We start from the raw sequence: 19,035 nt of genomic DNA, 5'->3' as shown, positions 1-19,035 counted from the left end.
ACACAAAAAGAGAGAGTGTTTGCAGCTCTGGTTAAACTGACACACTTTCACAGATTCAAAGAAGGCAGGCAAAGGCAAGTTAGATTCTCAAGAAGCTGGGAAAACTTTGTGGACTACAGCAGAAGATATGGGACGCTGCCAATTATGACACACGAGTTTACATTATTTTAATTAGCTAAGATAATACAGCATGAGAGTTTCTGGGGAAAGCATTTGTTTGAAATGTCGATCCAGGCTATTTATAAATACTTCCAAATATCAAGTGTGTGTATTTGACTCATAGTTTTTTCAAACAAATAAATATAAGTTTTTATATATAAAGGACACAAATACAGAGATACAATATAAAACTTAATAAATGCAGCATATTATTAAAGAAACAGTCTGCACTAAGAAACAGACAAGGTGGTCCCTGGCCTCTTCAGTAGCTGCAGCTTTTGTAGCTGGAGTCAATCGGGGCTCCGCCCTCATGGGCTAAGTGGAAAAAGGCTTGCAAGGCAGGGAGCAGGTCCCCCAGGACTCACAGTCAATATGGGGCATGGTTTGTTATAATCTTAGACCTGTAGAGCTCCCTGCCGCACAAGGCTGGTTAAGGTGTATCCTTTTGTTTATAGATGGGACTTAGCTGGTTTTACTCGTAATAATTATCATGGCTTTGCATGTGTATGTTGATTTAAAGTGTTTAAAGTGTTATGGTGTGTTTGGAGTATTGGGGAATGGTAGTAGGGGGACATGTGCTCTTTCTGGGGCACTTAGTTCTCACCTGTGGCTCCTGGAAGCATGTGACAGTGGCCACACCCCAGCTTCGACTGGTCAGCTAAACCAGGTGAGGGTAGCCTGTGGGTCTCACACCCTCAGTGAGTTAGGGACTTCCCCTGCATGTGAGGACAGGCTCTGGCAGACTGAGTGGACAACACCAATAGTGGCGAGTGGCGCGAAGGGTTGAGAAGGCAGTTTCTGCACATGCTGTAGAGGGAAATGAGGGGCAGATGGGGCTCGTCAACCTGGGAAGGTAGCCCATCTAGGAGAAGGAAAACTCTGATCCTCAGCCTCTTCTGCCTTGTGGGATATCATCAGGAGAAGAAACGGCTAAGGAGTAAATGCTACACAAATCCAGAAGTCCAGAAATCCCTAAGGCAGTTAGATGGCACCTTGTACACCTCTTTCTGGCAGCTCCTGCAGCCAAGCTGGTGCCAAACATATTGCTCTGCTTTCCTTTGGACCACATCATTGAGGCCAAGATGCGGGTCTCGTTGTCTGGGCAGCCCAGGACCTCCATACACACTGCTGAGGCTTGTTCCCTAGTGAGGTCACTTTGGTACTGCTAACACAGTGGTTTGACTTCACCCCCAGAGGTGCATTCCATTTCTTCTTGAGACACACGGACGCCAACAAATTGTTCTGGGGCTGATGGGAGTTGTTCTCCCAAACATCTGGAAAGCACCTGTTTGGAGTTCCCTGGAACTCATGGGTAATTCAATGAAACTGTTTGGCTGGAGATTCAGGGCAAATGGATGTATTTCTTCACACAGTGCATAATTCATTCAAGGAGCTGTTTCTGCCAAGAGATGTGGCAATAGCCACTGGCTTACATGGCTTTAAAAAGGAATTAGACCAACTCTTTGAGGAGAAGGTGATCAGGGGCTATTTAGCATGGTTGTATGAAACCCCTGTGTACAGTGGCAGTTTATCTCTAAGTAGCAGATGCTGGTGAGCCACTGTGGGAGAGGGCTATTTCTCTAATGTAACCTCCTGGGCTTCCTAGAGGTGTCAGGTTGCCTGCTGTGAGATGCTAACTGAAACGGACCTTTAGGTTTCACCCAGCGGGGCTCTCTATGTTGATAGTCTAACTCCTCCCCTTTTAAAATAACTCGGGGATCTCCAATTATTGTTCATGCTGCAGACAACAACGTCTGGAGAGTAGCAGCTTCCCCATCTCTGTACAAACTCATGGAGGAAGAGAAAAAGTGATCTATCAGCAGTTATTAGCCATGATAGCTCAGTGGAACCTCCACAGCCAGGGGTAGTATACATCTGATTACCAGTTGCTGGCAGTATCAACAGGATGCTTGCTTAGATGGGTCTTTGGCATGTGCCAACAGGCTCCTTTTGTCTTTATGCAGGCCAACATTGCTCTTCTCAAAGAATGGATGGAAGGCTTGAACTATTTTCCTGCATTTTGGTTTCAAGACTGTCAACAATATTAGGCATGCAGGCTTGAGTTAAGGCCTGTTAAAGCCTAAAACAGCAGCGATAGCTACAGAAATGAACTATCATTTCATTGTAATGGCTCTGTAAATGATTAATTAAGATGAATACCAACAAATACCAACTTCCCCCCATTTTCTCTTTTGAATTCTTGCACATTCATTGGCACCTGGAGTTACTGGAGCCTGGGTTCCAGCTGGAGTGCCAAAGTTCCTCTGGTTCTTGTATTTATACAAATCTGACTACTTCCTTATTGGTTGGTTGGTTGATTATATTTCTATCCCACCTTTCCTCCAAGAACCTCTAGGCAGTGAACACAGTTCTTCCCATCCCCATTTTATCATCAACCTTGCAAGGTGGGTTAGGCTGAAAGAGGTGACTGGCCCAAGGTCACCCGGTGAGCATCATGCAGCTGCGGGGGATTTGGACCCATTTTGTTTTTTTAAACTTTTGGCAGAACAGTAGAAGGCCTAGCAGTTCAAAAGTATACCAGTGCAAGTAGATAATTAAGTACTGCTGTGGTGGGAAGGTAAACTGCGTTTCCATGTGCTCTGGCACTTATCACAGTGTCCTGTTGTGCCAGAAGCAGTTTAGTCATGCTGGCCACATGACCCAGAAAGCTGTGGACAAGCGTTGGCTTCCTTGGCCTGAAAAGCGAGATGAGCGCTGCACCCCAGTTGACTTGGACTGGACTTAACCGTCCAGGGGTCCTTTACCTTTTTACCCCTTTTAAAGGGTGACCCAATCTTGGCCTAACATGGCCTTTCCTCCCAAGATCACATCCACCTGTTGATCAGCTGACATCACTTGGGAATTCTGCATTGGCTGCGCAGGTCACTTCCCTGCAGGGAACTGGTGCGGGCAGCCAATACATTCAGCTGATAAATAGGGGGTTAAATCCTGTTTGGTTTAAATTAAATTAAATCCTGCTCACGTCGGAAAAATTCAATGCAAACCCCTTCCTGAATCAGTAAGGGATTTGCATGGAACTCCCTGCTAAAATGAAGGGGGAAACTCTTTATTCCAGCAGCGCCTTGCTTCCTGTGCAATGTTTTGAAGTCCCAACACCTGGACTTCAAAGCACCAAATCACCTGTGACATCAAACTTGCCAAAAAAGATCTGGCCTATGCAGCCAAGTAGGTCACTCCATCCCCTAACTACTACACTAAGCAGGCTCTCACTTACTTAACGTGGCAGAAGGAAGAAGCCCCCCCCCCAAAAAAAACCAGATCCAGTTGGGTGATATTAAATTTTGTTTATTACACGGATACAGAGTTAAGAACAGACGTAACCTGAATCATAATGTTTACATCTTTCACAGGTCAAACATACAGTACATTTAGAGAAAGCAGGAAACAGCGAGGGAGTCGGGGACAGCATGCCGAAACAAGAACAGAAAAACAACCTTCCTATCACATTGTTATTTCTCTGGAATGGCCACAGAAACCCACAAACACCAGGGGAAGATGATCGGGGGATGGGGTGGCGGGAGTTGGGGTGGGGAGTTAGGGTTTTATTTCCTAAAATTTTTGTTTTGTTTTAAATTTCTATTAATTCTCCTCTCTTTAAAACCTCTTTGCAAACACCCACACACACGCGCACCCATGCCCGTCTGTACAAAGCCACGTCCTCCCCTCCCTCTTCTTCACAACACCCTCGGATTCAAGTATTGCACGGTTCTAAATGTGACACACGCTTCCCAAACACCCTGAGAATGGTGCTTTCCTCAGCCTGGCGGCTGCAGGGCTCACATGCAATGCCACCGGTCCGTTTTGTTTTTGAGTCTTTTGGCTGAGCTGCTCCAGGAACAGCAGAAGGCCCAAGAATGAGCCACTTCTCGTCCAGATGCTGCATCCCTTCTGGCCAAGAAAGGAGCCAGCCTTGGGACATACGCCAGCGAAAAGAATCAAGGAAAGGAGTCCTTTGGTTCCCCCAGAATTGCTTTGATTAGGTCATATCCACAAAATTTTGGTTGGCCTAATAAAGGTATTGCCCTAATATGGACTGTGTGAGTATATATATATATATCTTTTCTCATAGCCAACAAGGCCACCTTAACTTTATTTATTTTTAAAAAAGAAATAAGCAAAGGCTGGCCAAGGTTGTGTATGCATTCTAGAAGGATTTGAACCAAGTTCTCCTCCATAACCACTCCTGAGCCTGGCATTATTATTATTTTTTGGCTATAGAACTGTTAGAGCTGGAACAGTTCTCAGAATTTTGCCCATATAATAATGAGGTTGAACAGAAAGTCTTTAAAGCTAGATTGGCCTTGCGTTTATCTTTCTGCGGGGCTTCTCTGTACCTCCGTTTCCCCTCTCCTCCCATTTGCTTCTAACTCTCAGAGCAAAGGCTTTCCCCCAAGAAACCGAGGACCAGTGATAATGATGATGATAATGACACCTTTATGTCTTAATGTGTGCCGAAAACATACCATGGGAAGAGCATCTGTTTCCAAGGCAATGTGGGTGACCTCAGGTCCTCCTTTCAGAGTCTGACCCCAAAAGCACCCTCACTCAACACACTCAGAATACATCCTCCGGTTCCCACATTATATTTTCACACGAATTAAAACGTGGGGGGGACGGGGGACGGGACCCATCTTTTCAAAATATTCACCTGCATGATACAATTATTTTGGGGGGGGGGGAAATCACATATACCACCATGCATATTGCTTGTCTCCTGCCTGTTTGTACTGCGGATGAGGGGGCAAATTCGCAGTCTGAGCATTTGTATGGCAAACTGCATGGGAGGCGGGTGCTGTCGGTGGGAGGTGCTGAACATCTCATCACACCATCTCTTGGCAAGCAGAAGTAGAGAGGGGCATCAGTGGCAAATGAAGCACCACTGTTTGTCAATGGACCCGGTTTAGGAACATAGGAAGCTGCCTTAGACAAAGACCACTAGTCCATCTAGCTCAGTATTGTTCACAGTGCCTGGCAATGGCTCTCCAGGGTTTCGGGCAGGGGTCCTTCCCTGTCTGACCTGGAGATGCTAGGGATTGAACCTGGGATCTTTGACATATAAAGCATGTGCTCTGTGACTGAGCTATGGCCCTTCCCCATGTTGGTTGCTAGGGATGATGAAGCCTGCACACACACAAGAGACATTCGGTGCTTCGTTTCATGATGACCCTGGGACTGTATGTACAGAGCAGGTGAGGCCAAGTCAAGAGAAACAGCAGCTGGATGGTCTTTCAGAACAACAGATGGATGGGACAGAAAATGAGACTTGAGAGGAACCCAAAGTGATTATAGTCGGTGAGCATGGAGAAATAGTTTTTTGTTCCCCAGGTGGTCAGGCCTACAAAATTTTGGAAGTATCAGGGGAGGGAGGGAGGGACCAAAGTAGATTTTATAAGAATCAGCACCCAACCAAAGAGTGTGACCTCAAAAGATACCTGACATTTTGGTCAAAGGGAAAATTGGACTATCAACCCCCAATTCAAGAAGTTAAGAAGGATGATCAGTTGGCCATGTTTCAAGACAAGTTGCCTCTTTTCCATGGAACTTTGGTGCCTTCAACTGGCAAGACAAAAGAATGGTTCCCTGTGTCCATGTTCAGCCCATTTCTCAAAGGTCACGAAAGGCAATGTGAGCCACAGGGTGAGTCACAGTATAATTCTGTGTGAATTGGATGCAGCCTGTCCAAAAGGTCATGTCTGACATAGACATCCAGCAGGTCAATGCTGCCGTTCAACCAACTTTGGTTGGGAACAACATAAAGCATGCTGAAGGGGTTGAATTTGGAAGAATGCCACAATGTAACTGAAATTAAAGAGAGGGCCTCTCAGAGAAAGCATCTTCACAAGGGATGCTAAGGATGGACCTGAAGTTTCCCATGGACCTGAAGTTTCCCATCCTTTCTGTTAAAAAATGTCTCTCTTCTACTTTCTACTTGGATTTACTTCTGGGTAAAGCATGCATAGGATTGGACTGTTAGCTTCATTTGTGTGAACACCCAAAGACTATTGGGAGAACATTTCAATGAAAGAAACCATTTCAGCTTGTTTTTCACCAAGAATTCACCCTCCACCCACTTTTTTAAACCAATGGGCACGTTTGGGCCAATGGACTTGAGGATGCTTCACAGACATTCAAGGCCATGCTCTCATAAAGACAGAGGATGGGCTGCTCTGGCTTCCCACTCCTGTAAGTTACAAAGCCATCACACCAGTTAATCCAAGCCTTAGTGATCTTCCTCTTTGCTTCTCTCCCTAACTTTGTCAGAAAACCATTGACAGATGCTGGCAACCTCCTCACCTCTCACCTGGGACACCCATGGTCACATACCCATAATTAGAACCATGTGCTCTGTCTTAAATGACTTTGAAATAGTTGCCACCTGCTGGCACCTTATTCAGTCTAATCAGAGTTAAGGGTATGACAGGGCGATTATAAGGAATTAAGGAGCGTTCAGAAGAGCTTGGCTGCTGGATCAGGCCAGTGACTCATCTAGCCCAGCATCCTGTTCTCACAGTGGCCAATCAGATGCCCCTGTGGAAAATCTGCAAGCAGGACCTGAGCGCAACTCCACTCTCCTCACCTGTGGTTTCCAGCAACTGGCATTCAGAGGCCCTCTGCCTCCATCAGTGGACTGTGTTACTATAGATCAGCAAATTGACAAAGGAGTATCTTGGAGAAAACCACACCTGAGTGCAGAACCACCTGAAGAGGCTGTGCCTCCATCCATCGTCACCAAACAGCTTTTTCATGAAAGGCCTAAAGGTTCTAACGTAGGGTTCATCCACACTTCCTCTTGTCCCACTGCTTTTCCCTGAGGAAAACCACTCTTTAGCATTCACTTGGAGCAAACAGCAATTTGGGCTTTCTCCGGATTGATGTTTACTCTGATTTCGTGCTAAAGAGCAGATTTTATCTAGGAAAGGAGTGGGGCAAGGGGAAAACCGCTTGGAGCCATGTTTTCTAGGCACGGGACAAGTGGAAGTGTAGACAAACCCTTAGGGTGCTACCAGAGGGGGACTTAATTTGCAAACAAGTCATGGAGATATTGCAAACCAGGTCAGCGGCAGCAGACTTTATAGCTTACTGAATTCCCCCCAGAAAGGTCAAATCTGGAAGCAACTTGAAGAGGAGACAGATCACAAGACAACCCAGTTTTAGTGCGGTGGGGGGAGTGGTTCCTTCCCTCCTGGAATATCCACCTTCTCCAAGTCTCTTACACCTTCCGGCAGGGTAGGTGCCACAGTTTGAGAAATACTGTCTTAGCTCCATGCTTTGTAAAAACTGGGCCACCTCTTCAGCTTTACAGAGGTGACACAAGTGAGGCCATGAACAGAAGCTGTCACAACACATGTCTCTAGGAATACTTGTGCCATCATGCAGCCTGCCCACTTTACTTAGAACAAATGGCTGTGAAGTTCTCAGTATTGGAGAGTTCTCCCTGTCTGATGCTATTATTAAACCCACCCAGCTGCTTTGTGCTCTGGAGGGAATACCACTTTTGCAGTTGGCAGGTAGGGAGTGGAATCTGAAAATGAGCAGGATGCGAAGGGCAGACACATTCACGAAGTAGAAGGCCTCCTTGCCTGATGCAGTTTGGAACAGGAAATCTCACAGAAAAATGACTTGGAAAGCAAGCCACCCCCCACCCCGTAACAAAGTAAGGAAGCCCCCCCATTGAACAATTAGCATTGTAAACGAAGCCCTTATTTGACAACAGAAACACTTGCATTGGTTTCAATCATGGAAGATCAAAGCCCCACCTCTGCCCCTTCTTTTATAGCTGCCTCCCACTTTTTGCTTGTTTCTTGTTGCCCACATGGGGGGGGGGCATCATTTTGGAAACCATTGAGATGAGGGTAGAGAGGAAAACATGCATACACCAGAATACCATACTTTAAAGCTATCAGATTTGGGACAACTGTTTGAGGCTCTGATGGAGGCAATCTCCCTCCTTTAGGATTTGGTTTGAATGTAAGCTTATTTCATTCCTTATCCATTGGTATATTGTTAAATTCCTAAAGGATTTCTTCTGTCTGTGGTTTCCCAGCCAGTCAGAGGTAGCATTACGAGGTCCAGAGATGCAGAGCAGACGAGAAAAATGGCCTGCACAGACAGAAACGCCGGACGTGACCCCCGTAATCATGAGATGAAGTTTTGGCAAACTAAGGGATGAGCCAATGAGCATATCTGAAAACACTCCATTTATATATTACCTCTTTGCATGAGAAAAACAAATAAACAATATACACATATAGTGCAGAGAAACAAGCAGGACACCCTTACAGCAAGAGGCTGAAATTCAGATCCATTTTGTTGTCTGTCTGCTTCTAAACAACCCCAGCTAGAGGCAGGCAGGCAAAGCAAGGCCCTATGAACCACCATGCTGCCACTTCACTGCCATGTGGCAACAGTGGAGGACTGCAGTTGCAAAGGGGAAGATCTCACAGGTTGGGGAAGATACCTATCTCACTCAAAACCAGCCTGCTGACTGGGGCTGATGGGAGTTGTAGTCTAAAACAGCTGGAGGGCCCTCTGGTTGGGGAAGGCTGGGGAAATTTTAAAAAATCGCCTTGTAACAAGGCTGCAAGGGAGGAATGAAGCAGTTGCAAGGGGAATTTGGGTTTTCTCTCATTCAGAGGCCTTTGGCTGCATTTACAGCAATCCCACAGACGCATACCTGGAAGTAAGTTTGATTGAACTCAATGGGATTTACTTCTAGGTAGACATGCATAGAGTTGCACTTTAAAATACCAAGACTGCTCAAACAAATTCCCAGCAAGGGCTCCAGACTGGTTCAGACACTGGAAGTAGCAGGCCCAGCTGTTTTGCAGTAGACAGCTGCCAACAACCAGCTTGCACATTCTTTCCTGCTTTCACTGCCTCACATCAGCTGTCTCACATCGATAAAAGCCTCTCCTGCCGAGACCCTGAGCAAAACGCACCAGATCAATGACATGTTGGCCTACTGTAGCTGCGGAGGAGACCTTTGGGTGTAAAAACAGAAAAACACTTCCAGCGATAGTTTTACAGGCACAGCTACGGTCACAGGCGGTGTAAGCAGCTAACACAAATGGGGCAGCTCAGCCCAGATGACAGAAGGAACTGGATAGCATGCTGCTTATGTGACAGAAGAGATTTCGGGAGGAGGTTCCTGCCCACCAGGTAAAGCAATGCTGTACTACTGGTTTTGCACGCATGGAGATGGAGTAAACGCAATAGTCCATCTACCCTAGACCTGTTGTTCTGAGTGGCAACAATTCTCCAGGATCACAGGAAAGTACTGCCTCAACACCCAAAATCTTTGTAAATGGAGATACTGACAGGACCCTCAGCATGCAGATCTACTGCTATCTTCTTCCCCTCTCCTGGTTTCTGGAGAGCGCAAAGAAGATAGCAGGAGTTACTTTGAAGATGGAGTGGCAGAAACTAAACATTCCATCATGCATTAAACAATTGTCCATTCCATTTCCCCACCCCAAGGCAGCTACTCCGTAGGCTACTGACTGCAGCAGAGAGCTGTTGGCCACAAACTGGAATGCAGGTCAGGAGGCCAGAAATTTGGTTGCACAAGAGAATCATCTCATCAAGGAGATCAGTTTGTACTCTTCTCTTGCCTGCTCCTTGCAATGAGACCCTTGTACTCCATGGCACAATATAAAGCTAGGGTTGCCCAGTGGCTCACTTTTAGAGCAGTGCCTGGCAGCTGGATCAGGCCAATGGCCCATCTAGTCCAGCATCCTGTTCTTACAGTGGCCAGCCAGATATCCCAATGGAAAGCCTGTAAGCAGCACCTAAGCAAAAGAGCCCTCTCCCTTCCTGTGGCTTCCAGCAACTGGTATTCAGATTATAATCCTCAGTTTGACGTTGGACTTGATTTGGAAGGCTATCTGGCCCAAGTCTGGTTTAAAGATAAAGAACCCCAAGAAGGGAGAGCAGAGAGCTATCCAGGCCACCTGCCTACAGTCTTCGGCCATTGTGGTGAGATGAATGGCATTTCTATTTAACTCCTAAAAAATATTTCAAAATTGGCACCTACACATGAATTGGCATATACTCTCCCCTTTGCAAATCTGTGTCATCTTGGATGCTGTTCCAGTGGCCACTCTAGAGCAAGCCTTACATGGTTTCATAAATGAGAACAGGACCTCACTTTTGCCCTGGGCCTTTTGTGCTTTTAAAGGAGAAGGCTCAGCCAGGGCTCCCCTGTTGGGACCATGCCACACCTTGCAGATCTGTCTTCAAGAGGCTGAAGCACCACCAGTAACATGGCTGTGCCTTTAGGAGGTTGTCTCGTGGAGCCAACATTGAACAAACAGCAACTGGCTATAATAAATCCCTCCAACATGCAGGGACACGTGAATGATCTGCTCTCGCCTTCCTCCTCCCTTGTCAATTTTTTTGTAATGACCTAGAACCAAGGAAGGGAATCTTGAAATTGTCAAATCATGGATCTGCTACGTAGAAAAGTGGAAAGGGATTGAGAAAGGAGAGAACGAGTGGAGGTTTGTAGAACTTAGTATCTTCCCTTCTCATTTCAGCTGTAGTGGAGCCTGGTCCATTGGGGCAGGTGTGGCACCACCCCTCCAACCTCAGTCTGCTGCCACCTACCTGCCTGCCTTATTTACCACCAGTCCAGTTGGCAGCACTGCCTGCCAGTGTCCTCCCCCTCCTCCTTAGGCTCAGTACTGCCCTTGTTGAACAAAGCAAGGAGGATGGGAACAAAGCTAGAATGAGTTGACTCCGCCTAACATTGGCTCTGGTGCCATCTATAGTTGGGCCTCCTGCCTTCTGCCCTACCAGCTCCAATGGCCAGCCATGGCCACTGACTCCAGGCATGCCTTTTTCCTAGGGCTGGGGTGGGGGTGGGGAGAGAGATGGAAGATTACGTAGGTGATACAAAAGTGGGAGGGAGGGAGGGACCCAGAGGGAGAGGGAGAGAGAGTGGTCAAGGGGAATATGGGTGGGGCAGCTAAAAAAAGGAAGAAGTAGCTGATATAGCCTCTCTAGGCCCATGGTTCAATTGTCCACAGTGCTGCCATATGCTGGGACCTGGCCCTTTCTTTCAAAATCCCTCCTTTGGAAAAAAAGAAAAGCACAAAGTATTCTGTGAATTCCGGAAAACTACACCTCCTAATGACCCCGTAAGTTTGTCTTTCTTTGAAAACCTATTTCCCAACTGTTAGCATACTTTTAATGGTTTGTCTGTGTGTTTTTTAAATTATTTGGCAAAAAGTCTCATTATTATTATTATTATTATTATTATTATTATTATTATTATTAATTATTAGTATTTTTGGACCTCTGCAAATACTATATACATTCACATTAAAGGTACAACGTTTCTGCCCTGAGCCCATGGCTGGGCAGCCTCCATGAGGGTCCCCCGCCCTCCGTCCCTACAGCCGTGCCATTTCCCCCCATATTGCACTACCGTCCTCAGCGCTTTGTACAACGATGCATGAAATGTGACAAATCGACATTGTCTTCTCCTCCTCCATCATATCTAAGGACAAGCATCTGTTGGTTTCCTCCCAGAAATAATTGTAAAACCCAGTGGGAATGGAAGACGAAAAGAGGCCTGAGGTGGGGTGGGGAGAGCAAAAACATACCAAGAGAAAGGGGGTAAGGGAAAAAGAAAAGAAGGGGGGGCAAAGATGTTTTTTGTCACAGGACATTTGAAAGATGAGACATGTACACACACACACATAACGAGAAGCCAAGGGGTATCTACAGGCCATGGACGTAGGAGGGAAAATGAAATACTTCCTTCGATTCTCGTGGGTGTTTGGAAGAAGTCAGGATGACAAAACTGCAAAAAGAGACCGCCTGGAGTTTGGGAGGTTACGGAGAGCAGAGAGAGGTAGTGGAGGAAGGGTAGAAGCTCCAGGCGGAAAGCCCTGGGTACAGTTATTTTCTGCTCAAGAACAGGCAGAAGACGATCACAGGTTTTTCTGGAACAGTGCTCTCTCTCTCTGGAACAGGCTGGGTGGGTGTGTAGGTGGCTGTTTATAACTCTTTTTTTTTTTTTTTAAACAAAAAAGCTCTTTGAGAGAAAAAAAATGCAACAGATTTATAATCCACCAAGGGAGGAGGGGCTTCCAAGAGTCACTTCTGCCTCTTGCACACACACACACACGCAAACACACACTCTCCGCACACGCACAAAGTGGTGGATTGAATATAATTTTTTTTGCTTTTTTTTGCTTTATTCTACGAAAATTTCTTTCGATCCCACAGTTGCACGTCTAAGTCCTCCTTCAAAGGGTATACATCGGAACGGTGAAGGTCCAAGTGCATGAAAGCCCCCTCCTCCCACCCCCAACTGCCCACCCCCCTGCCCACCCCCACCCCATCCAAGAACGCAAGGAGTTGAAATGAAACCCAGCAGGAATTGCTGTCGGTCAGAACGGCGCAGTTGGCTCTCCGGACCTGCGATGATGCGCATGACTCCTCGGTTCGCAAAAAACCGCAAAAATAAATAAGAAGCCCCCCAAAAAACGAGGAGAAAGAGGGAAAAGAGGAAGAAACCAACCAACCGAAAACGAAAACGAAAAAGAAAGAAACTTTGGCAGTGGAAAAAAAGTTTGGATTTTTTTTTTCTGTTTTTGGATTTCCTTTGGAGCAGAGGTGAATCTGGTATCTTCTTGGCTAGCTAGCAAGGTAGTTTACAGGTAAGCTTCCTTCACTTGGTTTTTGTTGGGTTCTTTTTGGATTTTATCTTTTCTTTTCTGTTTTACTTAAAGCCAAAGAGTTTGATGATTTTTTATTGTTTATTTATTTTTATATTTTTTTTTACAAAAAAGAAAAAAAAACTTGCTTTTTGTAACTGAAATCCTTTCTCTTTTCTTTTCTCTTTTTTCCATTTCCCCACCTTCTCCCTCTTCTCCTTTTCAGGGAAGAGGGGGGTTGTTTTTGTTTTTTTCCAGTTCCTTCATTTCCTCGAACACATCTCCAGCAGAAGGACGGGCAGAAGCACCTTTTCAGTTCCCTTCTCCCGCCCGCCCCCTTCCAAGTCAAGATGCACGACGCTTGCAGACAAATTCCTCATCCAAAAATAAAAAATAAAAAATAAAAAGTAATAATCATAATAATAAATTTCCCCAAATCATATCTGTAAGAAGAAGAATTAAAAGCAAAAAACCAAAAACTGACGAGTGAACGGAGAAGGTTGGTATTTGCCTTAACTCCACTTAAAGCCCAGGTTTGAGGATTCGTGAGGATTTCGTGTGAGAGATAGAGGTCGTTTTGGAGGTCAAATACGTGTCAGGTAGCTGAGGGTTTGCATTGAATGCAGTTTTTTTTGTTTTTGTTTTCATTTGGAGAGAAGTGGTAGCAGCAGTGACAGTTGTTGGTCGGCTCCCCGGTTCCCTTTCCCCTTCTGCCCGCCTTAGCGGGACGCCGTGTCCAGAGGAGCCGGCGTGGCCGGTGTGCCGGAACGCGAGGCGGCGGCTGAGCCGGAATCGCTGGGGCTGCCCGCCACGGCTACGCTGGTGATGGAGGTACTCACAGCCACCACGTCTGGCTGAGCCGACGCTACGCCCAGCCCCGAAGAGGCTGCCCCGGCAGAGGCCGGGAGGCCTTGGAGAGTCTGCCCACACACGTGGTGATGCTTCTCCCAATCTTTGTGCTGGCAGAAGGAGCCGCAGTAGCGCGCCGTGTTGCATCCGCTGCAGGTCTCGCTTGCCTTGCGCCCGCAGTTCCAACAGCTCTGCAGGAGAAGGCGAAAGCACACAGATCAGCGCGGACCGAAAGACAAGCGCGGGGCTAAGGGGCTCTCTATACTCTCTTCACCGGGGCCACCGAGCGCAGTCTCTCCCTCTGGCTGCATTCGCACTGGGCTTTGGCTCAGGTCCAGATGGAGCTCAACGTCATACATTTAAGGAATGGAAAGTTAGGGGGGGAGGAAAAAAGGACCGTCCTCACTGTTTCCAGCCCACTACTCTGGTGCCAATATCCACGTTGGGAGAGGGTGTCACTACCTCACTGGAGTCCTCCTGCTGGTTAATGACGGTCAGCGCATCCTCGGAGGCCTGGCGCTTGGCTTCTGCCAGGGCTCGCTCCATCTTGGCTCGCTCCGTCGTGATCAGCTCATGGGCTTTCCTCTCCGCGTCGGACACGGCCTTCTGGAGCTCGGACATGGCCTGCCGCTTCACCTCGTTCACAGCTTCTTCTGAAAGGAAGAGCACAGGGCAAGGCAGGAGTCATGTAGGGGGCGCTAAGCAAGGGGCGGCACACTCAGTCTGCAGCCCAGGAACTTCAATGTTGGCGGGCAGCTCGCCGCTCTTCCTTAGACTGGACAGGCCTTCAAACAGAGGGCCGTCCTCTGCAAAATAGGACACTTGGCCACCCTGAGGAGTCCATAACTGAATGCGTCTTTTCATTTAACTTCCAAGGTTGTGTGAATGCTAGGGATAATGACCAGGATCACAGTAGGGATCTAGGAACTGATGGATTCGATGATTTCTGGCTCCAGCTATGTAGTGCAGGAGTTAGTTCTGTTCTTAAACTATTTCCTCATTTCCCAAAAAACTCACCAGCTTTCCTCCAGATTTCCTCCGGCATGTAGCCAGACAGGGGCCTGGATACAAACTCGCGGTGAGCATCTGGGAGAAAGACAGATGGAGAAAATGCTGTTAAGAAATGCTAAACATTCAACCTGATTTAAAAGCAAAACAAAACACGAAAGCCTAGCAACATCCTCAGCAGATCAGTGGTGGGAGAGCTCTGGCCTCTACACTTACCTTCTCGACACCTGATGCCATGTATGGCATCATATGTGGAACAGGTAAAGACACAAGTGGGCCAGTTCCCCCCCCCCAAGCCCTATTGCACTGTGATTTGCAAGCACTAAGAATCAGCTGATCCTTGGGGCTTGCAAAGCTCAGTGCACAGCACTGTGCAAAATGCCAGGTGACTGACAGGCAGGTGGCCCTGTCTATCTGTTACACCTGTCCAGCCAGGGGATGGGGCATGCTTAAGTTATGACTGTGTGTCCAGCTGTTTGGTACAGGACTATCTGTCCCCAAAGCTAATGGTGGATGGAAGCTAGTTTTATGGCAGGGGGCCCCTCTGCCCCTGTGCAAAGTCAGTGGCACAAAATGCCATGCAGTGAGGAAGAGGGATGGCCGGGATTAGTCTAGGAAGCAAGACTGAGAATGTTAGCGGAGTCTTGCTGGAAGAGAGCAAATGAGGACCCAGCTACTCTTGCATCCCACAGTGGCCAGCCATATATGTCCAGGAAGCCCAGTGGTGGGGAGGGAAGGCAACAGCCCTCCCTGAATTCTTTCAGTGCCTATCATCTTGTATCGATGAATGGACTCAAATAAAAGAAATATATCCAGAGGCAAACTGCCTCTAAATGTGGAGATTCCATGCAGGCATCATGACTAATAGCCATTGACTACCACGAATTTGCCCAACCCTCTTTTAAAGCCATTTAAGGCAGTGGCCACCATCACCGGCCCTTGTGGCAGTGAGTTCCACAAGTTACTTGTGAAGCAGTACTTCCTTTGGTCCACCTGTAACCTCCTCGTTCCTTTCATTGGGTGATCCCCAGATTCCTGTACTGTGACAGAGGGAGAAAAGCTTCTCTCCATCCTCTCTTTCTCCATAGGTTCTCTGTTTGTGATGCAGTCATGACAGATGTTGGAGAGGTTGATTGGAAGCTGAAGGAAACTAGCTCAGGGGCAGAGCACCTGCTTGGCATGCAGAAGGTCCCACGTTCAAATCTATGTCACCTCCAGCTTAAAGGCATCATGTAGCAAGTGATGTGAGTGACTTTTTAAAAAAAACAACCACCTGAGATCCTGGAGTGCTACTGCCAGTCTGAGCAGGCAGCACTGGACAAGATGGGCAGAGATGGACATAGGAAGCTGTTTTATACCAAGTCAGTTCCTTGCTCCAAATAGCTCAGTGTTGCTGGCACAACTGGCAGCAGCTATTTAGGGTTGCAAGCAGGATTGCTTCCAGACCTACCAGGAGAGGCTGCCAGGGATTGAACCTGGGACCTTCTACATGCCAGGCAGCTGCACTTCCCCTTGACTTGGGGCACTTCCAGCCTGTCACTGTTTTGGAGGTGGGATTCAATCACATCCCTGCATTTTCAATCTGCACAATTAAAGCTGATTTGCAGCTCCTGCAGAACAAACCCGCTTCCCTCAGAGACTGGACTTTTTGCAACAGGCGGGAAAGGCACCTGGAAGCGTGTGATGAGTCTCGCATTGAGGCCACGTCATCTAGCCTCCCTACAAACAAATAACGGGAAATGCTCATTCATTAGCTAACATCGTGTAGTCGCCCAGCAAAAAACAAACCAGGCCGAATGCTTAGGAGCCCAACCTATCCCTCGCATGGATACCTAGAGGGGACGCCTCGGTGTTGGCAGTGCTATTGTGAGGTCGCGTGGCAGGGCTGGGCCCCTTCTTCATGTCCTCGGCGTCACTGTAGCGACGGATCCAGTGGTTCAGCTCCTCGCGGTCGGCTTCCTGGCAGCGGCGAAGCACGGTGAGCGAGCGGCGGGTCTTCTCCACCATGTCCATGATGCAATTCAGCAGCTGCTGGGTGGAAGGCCACAACATAAGATCTTGGGTAGCCTGGGGTGGGGGCACCCTCCATAGCCCTGGCCTGGTGGATCTGCCCAGGCACCATCAACCTCTACAGGCCGTGGTGGCCTACTTTACAGGGTTGCTGTGAGGACGGCAAGAACTAAAACCGCATCCGCAGCATGCATTTAAACCACATTCACACCACTTTCACAGTCATGGCTCCACCCAAAGAATCCTGGAAACCATAGTTTTCTCACCCACGGAGCTACAGTTCCTAGCACCCATGAAAACTATAGTTCTCAGGATACTTTTTTTTGGCAGGGAAGCCATCTGCTTTGCATATAGGTTTGCATACGGGTCACATTCCCCTACCTCCTTTTCCAGATAGCTTTTTTTTATTAAAAAAAATTACATTTTCCTTTTGAAAGATCACTTTGATCCTATTTTAAATATGGTGGCCAAGTCAAGTTGCTCCTGCTGTTTCCTCCTTGAAAGTTTATGTTAGGCTGCTGCCGTTTGTTCATTTGTGTGCTATTTTTATTGTCTATTACTGTCTTTTCGCCTGATCTGCTTTATATGTTGCATTTGCTAACAGTTTCTTTATTGCTTGTAGGAGGGCTTATTTCAGTATTTGTTCTGGGCCCCCCACCCAGAACAACACAAATAAAAACATACTAAAACATCAAACATTAATAGTAACAATCCGATCCAATATAAAGTCATAATAAGAATTATGACAATATTAATAAACAATAATAATAAACTACTTTAAAACTCAGAAGAGCTGGTATCACTGGATCAAGTTCAGCAGTTTTGCTGAATTAATTAAACTGAATAGTTTTAATTGGATTTTGAATAAATGTGCAATTAATTGTAACTTTTTTGAATTTTACTGTGTTATTATCCTCCTTAGCGGGTCGTGGAAACTGCTATTCTGAATAATGCTTTTTATAGGGTGGAGTTGGGGGCCCCAGGGGTGTGTTTGTGAAACCAAGGGGATGGTGGCCTGAAAACATCTGGGAACCGCTGCTCTAACCACTACACCCCTCCACTGCAGGCAGGTGTGTCTTCCCTGTCACCTGTTTTTCCAGCCAGTGGATGGTACCTGGAAGAGCAAAGCTAACGGGTTCTTTTTGTCAGATGGCCAGCAAATGTTCTCCAAGGCACAGGGACATCTTGTTTGCCTGCCACCCTGGCAAAAGCTAGCAATGAAAAAGTCCAAAGTGCATAAGTGACTGGATGCTGGCCAATACCAAGGGAAGGGTCTTTATCTCTGTGGCCCCTGTGCCAACGCAGCATCCTTCTGGAGCACAGCTGTGTATCAATCACTTCCCTCCCCTAGGGGTTCAGCAGGCAAAACTGTTTTAGTTGCTCAAGCTGTCCTAGGGATATAATTATGCTGCTTTATCACGTGGACGCCGCTCCTCTGCCAATTTCTGTCCGGTTAATTGTTTGGTGTGTTTCATCCCGGTGTTGTCCTAACCTGTTGCCAGCCTCCCTAGGGATTGTGTGATCGGAAAGCAAGGGCGTAGGTCTTGACAATCAATATGTTTATATAGAAAGGTCTGCGCTACAGCTTCTGCCCCACACCCAGATTCCATCCCAGCCACCGCAAGCCATGCGGTGGGATTTGGTACATACATTGTTGAGGTGCTTCCATTCTTCGGCCCACTCTCTGTCTGTTAACCTGTGGTCGATGACTTCCTCCTGCCGGGAACTGTGCACAGCTTAAGGGAGAAGAGGAAAATATCACCAAACAGGAAGGCAGGTGGCACCTTAAACTTTTGGCATCAGGCCCTTGAGAGCAGTTGCAGAGGGGTGGGCCTGGCCACCCCACATGACATGCCCACAACACACCCACACATATAGGGCACACACAGGTAGGGATGGGCCAATATGCCAATTCAGTTTTTCTCTGTTTCTCCCTTTCACAGACCTAAGTTCAGCTCTCTGCTGTTCCACAGTTTGCAATATATTAAAGTTATCACAAAAACTTACCAGCTAGCTAGTGTAAATTTATCCTAGTTCAGAATATACATTTCTGAATGCAGTTTTGCCTAATATGCACAATTTTTGCAAAGGAAAAGGTTATTTCCACTAATGTGTGCATTTATATGCAGACTTTACCCCAGCACATGCATTTCTGTACACGTGGCTCAGCTGGAGAACTGCACTGCAAAATTCAGCTACATTTTGGTCTGCATACTGTTTTAGAAAGTGCAAATTGGGTAGACTTGCCTTTAAATGCAAACTGAATCAAATTTCTCTCCCCCCCCCCCGTCCTTATCCATGGGGACACAGCAGCTCCTGGGTC

General features: G+C 47.1%; 1 protein-coding gene across 10 annotated transcripts in view; it reads right to left on the bottom strand.

Moving 5' to 3' along the window:
* Positions 1-3,449: 3,449 nt before the first annotated feature.
* The window catches only part of CBFA2T3 (CBFA2/RUNX1 partner transcriptional co-repressor 3), a 73,676-nt gene continuing 58,090 nt past the window's right edge, over positions 3,450-19,035 (bottom strand). For 3 of the 10 annotated variants that reach the window (XM_083513668.1, XM_083513665.1, XM_083513662.1), the window contains 5 exons: positions 18,363-18,448; positions 16,535-16,730; positions 14,712-14,780; positions 14,157-14,344; positions 3,450-13,885 (listed from right to left, as the gene is read on the bottom strand). In XM_083513668.1, the coding sequence (XP_083369794.1) occupies positions 13,565-13,885; positions 14,157-14,344; positions 14,712-14,780; positions 16,535-16,730; positions 18,363-18,448 (860 nt within the window). In that variant the 3' untranslated portion in view covers positions 3,450-13,564. Of the gene's footprint in view, positions 13,886-14,156; positions 14,348-14,711; positions 14,781-16,534; positions 16,734-18,362; positions 18,449-19,035 lie in introns of all 10 variants that reach the window. The other 7 variants (XM_083513661.1, XM_083513666.1, XM_083513669.1 and 4 more) reach the window with 3 other exon arrangements.

The sequence above is a fragment of the Podarcis liolepis genome, assembly GCF_965112155.1.
Source record: "Podarcis liolepis genome assembly, chromosome: 7".
NCBI lineage: Eukaryota > Metazoa > Chordata > Lepidosauria > Squamata > Lacertidae > Podarcis > Podarcis liolepis.
Note: the sequence above shows the minus strand (reverse complement) of the source record. Positions and strands in the feature narration are given on the sequence as shown.